The following is a 6,495-nucleotide window of genomic DNA, read 5'->3' as shown; positions in this document are numbered from 1 at the left end:
ATGGTAGTGACCCGGAGTCAGAGCGACGCTGTGGAGCTGGAGGAACAACGCCGCGAGGAAGAGCAACGGCGCGAGACCGAACGTCTCGCCCTCCAACGAATCGAAGAGGAACGTCAGAGGCGGTTATCTCAGGCACCCCCCGCCTCACCGACCGTCGCGACGCGCTCAGTCCGCGAACAACCGACGACTAGCGCGACGATCGAACCCGCGCCCCTCACCGCGGGCGCCCCGCACCTCACCGCGGGCGCCCCGCACCTCACCGCCGGTACCGCGCCCCTCACCGTCGGCACCGCGCCCCGCACCGCCGCCCCCGCTGCGACACGACGCGTTGCAGATACACTGCGCGGATCGCTCGCGCCCTCCATACGTTCGACGAATGCTACTGCGAGACTACGCTTGGCTGAATTAGAAGCCGCGGAACAACTGGCGAAGCTTGAACGACGCAAGATGGAATTAGAAGCCGATTTGATTCGGAAGCGTCTCGCCGTCGAACAAGAGAACATCCAAGAGGAAGAGAGCGCTCGTCTGCAGGAAGAGGACGTATGCCTGGGACCCAATGACCGGGTCGATGACTGGTTCATGCGCATGGACGAGACACGGGACGAAGAACAGAAGCAGACCCGTTTCGAGGAGAGAGCCAGACGCCGCGCGCCGCTACGCTCCTCGCCGACACCTCAACGCGCACCACGTCATCTCTCACCGTCGCCTGAACGAGTGCGACGCCCCCGACAGTCGCCGGAACGTGTGCGACACCTCTCACCGTCGCCTGAACGAGTGCGACGCCCCCGACAGTCGCCGGAACGTGTGCGACACCTCTCACCGTCGCCTGAACGAGTGCGACGCCCCCGACAGTCGCCGGAACGTGTGCGACACCTCTCACCGTCGCCTGAACGAGTGCGACGCCCCCGACAGTCGCCGGAACGTGTGCGACACTTCTCACCGTCGCCTGAACGAGAGCGACACCCACTACGGTCGCCGGAACGAGACCGACACCCGTCAGCGGAACGAAGACGCCGAACCTCGAACGCGAAGCAAGGCATCGAGCAATTGGCAGAGGCACTCGAGCGGATGGCGCGACCACGCATCCGGAACGTCGAGCTACCCATCTTCAGCGGCAACCCGAACGAATGGCTGCCCTTCAAAGCAACAATGAGAGATTCAACACGTCTCTACAATTTGAGCGCCGCCGAGAACCTACAGCGACTACGGACGTGCCTACGGGGGGAGGCACGCGAAGCCGTGGCGGCACTGCTGTACACCGCAACCGATCCGAGCGTCATAATGAAGACACTGGAACAATGCTTCGGGCGCCCCGAGGTGCTGATCGACCGGGCGCTAGAAGAAATCAGACGACTACCGAGGTTGGGACCGTCTGCGATAGACCTCAATAACTTCGCGATCAAGCTGCGCAATCAAGTGTGCATACTGGAGTCCATCGACAAACGGGGCTTCATCCACAACCCACTGCTGGCTCGAGAAGTACTTGGCAAGCTCAGCCCGCATCATCGGTCACGCTGGTGTGACTACGCATCCCTTCATGAAGAGGACAACGTTCCCGAGATCGTCATGATGTCCCGATTCCTGACACACGAGGCGAACTTAGCGATCTCCTTCATGTACGCCCCGAGTGCCAGCACCGTCGCCGCTGCTACTGCTCCCGCTGCGAACAGAAGCAAAGAATTAAAGGCCAGCACGAGTGGAAGATCATCATTGGGAAGAAAACCAGAAGCCATCTACAACACGAGCGAGCGAGCCGTCCAGTGCCCCAGCTGCGGAGAAGATCACAAGTTGCCGCAGTGCCAATCCTACAAGGCACTGACAGTCAACCAGCGATGGGACTTCGTGAAGGAGAGAGGTCTCTGCTTCAAATGTGTCGCTTCGAAACATCGACGCATAGCATGCAAGGCGCGGGTGTGCGGCGTGAACCAATGTCGCCGTCCACATCACGCTACGCTACACGAGGACCCGCCCGCCGCCGCAGCCGAACCGCAACCATCGACGAGTGGCCCGGAAACAGTCATGTCGGTGGCCACTACCGCCACTGGCCCGAGGACTGTCCTGCTGAAGGTCTGCCCAGTGATCGTGAGCGGACCACGGGGGGAGGTCTCCACCTACGCCCTACTGGATGAAGGCGCCACCGTCACTCTTATTGACAACGAGCTGGCGGAGAGCATCGGCGCAAGTGGACCCACACAGCCACTGAACCTGCGCGGTGTGAACATGGCGCAACTAGAAGAGGAGAGCAGATCAGTCGCGGTGCAACTCCGAGGCAAGAATGAACACGCACCGTACGGAATAAGAGCACGCACAGTGAAGAACCTTATTCTACACCAGCAGACCATCTCTAAGTCGCTACTGAGAAAATACAAGCACCTACGCCTGGACAAGAACGAGATGTGCTACGAGCTAGCACGCCCTAGAGTCCTAGTGGGGACAGACCACTGGGAATTGATCGTGTCCCGTGAACTTCGAGTTGGCGGCCCGAACGAACCCGCCGCATCAAGAACGCAGCTTGGATGGGTGGTACACGGATCCGTACCGCGCAACACCATCATACAACAAGGGAGCGTGCTGCATGTCTACGATGTAGAACGACACGGGGACACAACCGACCAGTACGACCGACGTCTCGAGCAACTCGTCGAGGCGCACTTCAAGATTGACGCACTGGGTGTCAGTCACAAACCGCTCGTGGGCGTTGCCAATCAGCGCGCTCGGGACATCGTGCAGAAGACGATGAAGAAGATCGACGGGGCCTACGAGGTTGGACTTCCATGGCGTCGTGACGACGTGACCATGCCTCCAAGCTACGATGCAGCCTTCCGACGTCTGAGAAGCATCGAGAGGAAGATGGACGCTTCACCCGACTTCGCCAAGCAGTACACGGCCCAAATGGAAAACCTGCTGAACAAGGGCTACGCAGCACCATGTGACGGTCATGAACGAGCGAGCACCGTCAGTTGGTTCCTGCCACACTTTGCCGTGCAGAACCCCAATAAACCAGGAAAACTACGCCTGGTTTTCGACGCCGCCGCACGCAGCCACGGTGTCTGCCTGAACGACGAGCTATTAGAGGGACCGGACCTGCTACTGTCACTGCAGGGGATCGTATTCCGGTTCAGAGAGAGACCAGTCGCCGTCACTGCGGACATACAAGAGATGTTCCTGCGTGTGAAGATCCGCCCAGAAGACCAACCCGCCCAGCAGTTCTTGTGGAGGGGAAACGACCGGAAGAATCCGCCTCGCTGCTTCAAGATGACGAGCATGATCTTCGGCGCGGCCAGCTCACCCTTCATGGCTCACAGCGTGCGAGACCACAACGCGCATGCTCACGCGCACACTCACCCACGTGCGCTGGAGGCCATCACACACAGTCACTACATGGATGACTTTGTGGCGAGCTATGAAGACATCGAGGAGGGCCGCCGAACCATCAACGAGGTGATAGAAGTCCACGCAGACGCCGGCTTCACTTTGCGCGGGTGGAACTCCAACTACGAGGGAGTCCTGGACGAAGTGCCCGTAGAGCTTCGAGCGACCCAACCAACGCAGCTCGGAGGAGAGGGCCACGCCGAGCACAAAATACTTGGCCTCTACTGGAACGCAGGTCGAGACGAACTGGGGTTCAACACGTCGCTCAATAGAGTACCGGACGAGGTACGAACACGAAGCCGCGCGCCTACGAAGCGAGAAGCTCTCAGTGCGGTCATGAGCATATACGACCCGCTGGGACTCCTGAGCCACTACACGATCCGAGCGAAGATCATCCTTCAGGGCCTATGGCGTCTTAAGTTGCCATGGGACGAGCCGATCCCGGAAGAAGAAGCCGGACAATTTATGAGCTGGTTGGCACAGCTGGAAGAGGTCGCCCGGCTACGACTACCACGATGCTACGAGATGAAGAACCATCAGCGCATCGAGCTACATATCTTCTGCGACGCCAGCGAGCAAGCATACGCGACGGTGGCCTACTGGAGGATAGTGCGCTGCGACGGAAGCATCGGGGTCACTCTGGTTGGCGCCAAGTCAAAGGTGGCGCCGCAGCGAACACAAACGATCCCGCGACTGGAACTACAAGCCGCCGTCATCGGAGTGAGGTTGGCCGACACGCTGAAAAAGGAACACCGCATCAAGATCGACAGTGTCACCTACTGGACGGACTCAGCGACGGTGATACACTGGGTGCGGAACGACGCTCGGCGCTACACCCCATTCGTGGCGCACAGGCTGAGCGAGATCGCAGAGCTCACCCAGAAGGACGAATGGCGATGGCTCCCCACTACACACAACGTAGCCGACGACGCCACAAGATGTCATGGGACTACAATCAGCGTGAACGACCGCTGGTTTCAGGGGCCAGACTTCTTATACGAGTCACCGGAACACTGGCCCGCTGAACAGTCATCGCACATCGAGGAGGAAGACGTCCTTCACACTGGGACACGCGATGGACAGAAGGAGGACTGGCTACCTGACCCTGGTCGATTCTCCAAATATGAAACATTGATCAGAGCGGCGGCACGGGTATTGGCATTCATCGACATGTGCCGCAAGAAGACAAAGAACCTGGAAGTGGAGCACTTGGAACGCGCCGAACGAGCACTCCTGCAAAGAGCTCAGCGTGAGAGCTTTGGCGCTGAAATAGAACGGATCCAAGCAGGGCGCTCCATTTCCAAGACAAGCCGCCTATACAAGCTAGACCCGGAGCTACAAGATGGGATCCTGCGTGTTCGAGGTCGTATTGGAGCCGCGACCGTTCCAGAACATATGAAGCGACCAATCATCCTGGACGGCCGTCATCACCTGACCAAGTTGCTGGTGCTGAGGGAACACTGCGCCGCCGGCCACGCCAACCGGGAGCGCGTGACCAACGAGCCTACGAACAACGACGCCGGGCTGAAAGAAGGAGACATCGTAGTGGTAGTTGACCCGACACTGCCACGAAACGTCTGGCCAATGGGGGAGGTGATTCGGACCTTCATCGGACCTGACGGCGGGATACGAGTCGCCGACGTCAGAACCAGAACGGGAATCTTCAGGAGACCAACGAGGAAGCTCGCCGTGCTGATCAAGAAGGAGGCTTCGCAAGCTACGCCGGGGGGAGAGATGTAGCGGACGCCGCCACTAGAGCGAGACGGCGCCGCTAAAAAGGGACAGCGAAGGAAGCGCCGCCCCTAGAACGAGACGGCGATAATATTAGAATAGGATAGCTATAAGATTAGAACGTAAGACCCACTAGTTGTGATAGCGAAATTAGTAGCTAAGGTGGATATTTATATGAAATAAACGAGTTAGTTAGCAGTTGATCCGGAAATTTGATCGAGCCTTTTATTTCCCCGAGATCCTGAACATACAGTCCACAACATTATGATTATTTTAATTATCGTATATAAGAAGGAAGGTTTGTATACGATAATTACAAGTGTGAGAAAGAAGGTTCACACTCAATTGCTTTGCAATGGTTCGTGAGAAGGAAGGGTTTGCGAACTATTGACAACTTGAGTAGCTTTATATTATGATTATTTTAATTATCGTATATAAGAAGGAAGGTTTGTATACGATAATTACAAGTGTGAGAAAGAAGGTTCACACTCAATTGCTTTGCAATAGTTCATGAGAAGGAAGGGTTTGCGAACTATTGACAACTTGAATAGCTTTATATTATGATTAGAAAGAAGAGCTGATGTTTCACCCCGTAAATGTGATTATATGTCGTTGTACTTTTAGATTTTAAGTGAAGCTTTGTAACTGTTCTCGATGAGTGTGGAATCACTTGGCCCGCCGAATGTTAGGTTTGAACATTAGACGTTTTGTCTACGTGCATGAGGACATGCACGACGTCAGGATGGTCGAATGTTAGGTTTTCTGTAATTTTGTGCGAATTTGTGTTGCCTTCTTATGGCAACACTAGGAGAAAGGGTATAAAAAGGCGTGTTTGTCTTTCATTGGGGTTCTTTTGATTCGAGCACGCATCGAAGGCAGACGTACCATTTTGAACACGTGTACACTTGTGTTTGAGCACGCGTGCGTTTTGGAAATTTAGAGTAAGTAACCAATATACTTATTATTTATTATTTCAATGGTTGTTTTATTTATAGAGCATGTACCTGAGGCAGCTTTATGTATATTTAGGTATTAGGTATCCGTATGTTAGTTAATGATCATGTTACCGTGGTCTTACTACAGTATGGCTACCTATACGTACTTGTACGGAGTGTACAGTCATGAGCAATATCATGTACACACTTTAGAACCCTGTCGCACTATCATATTTGATATTTAATGAGACGTACGGTTTAATTTGTTAAAAAAGTTAATGTGACATGGTACTAAAGTGTATACATATTAATGCTCGTGACCGTAAGTGACATGTAACGAATACTGAGGGGGATAATTCAGCTCACTATTCTAAGTTAATATCAAGTGGAATATCAGTAACACCCTGTAAAAATAAATGTTTTATATTGCACTTTTCATAGAGTAACTTATTTTCTT

General features: G+C 54.7%; 1 protein-coding gene across 1 annotated transcript; it reads left to right on the top strand.

Annotated features, from left to right (window-relative positions):
- Window positions 1-5,112, top strand: LOC126370418 (uncharacterized). The gene has a single exon (XM_050015256.1). It carries the CDS (start codon window positions 1-3, stop codon window positions 5,110-5,112), a length of 5,112 nt encoding a protein of 1,703 aa, XP_049871213.1.
- Window positions 5,113-6,495: the final 1,383 nt, after the last annotated feature.

Source organism: Pectinophora gossypiella, chromosome 10, assembly GCF_024362695.1.
Source record: "Pectinophora gossypiella chromosome 10, ilPecGoss1.1, whole genome shotgun sequence".
NCBI classification, from domain to species: domain Eukaryota; kingdom Metazoa; phylum Arthropoda; class Insecta; order Lepidoptera; family Gelechiidae; genus Pectinophora; species Pectinophora gossypiella.
The sequence above is the reverse complement of the archived record's forward strand: the minus strand, read 5'-3'. Positions and strand labels throughout refer to the sequence as shown.

What these genes read in the sequence shown, in the direction of transcription:
- LOC126370418 (XM_050015256.1), top strand. Translation starts at nt 1, where the DNA reads ATGGTAGTGACCCGGAGTCAGAGCGACGCTGTGGAGCTGGAGGAACAA.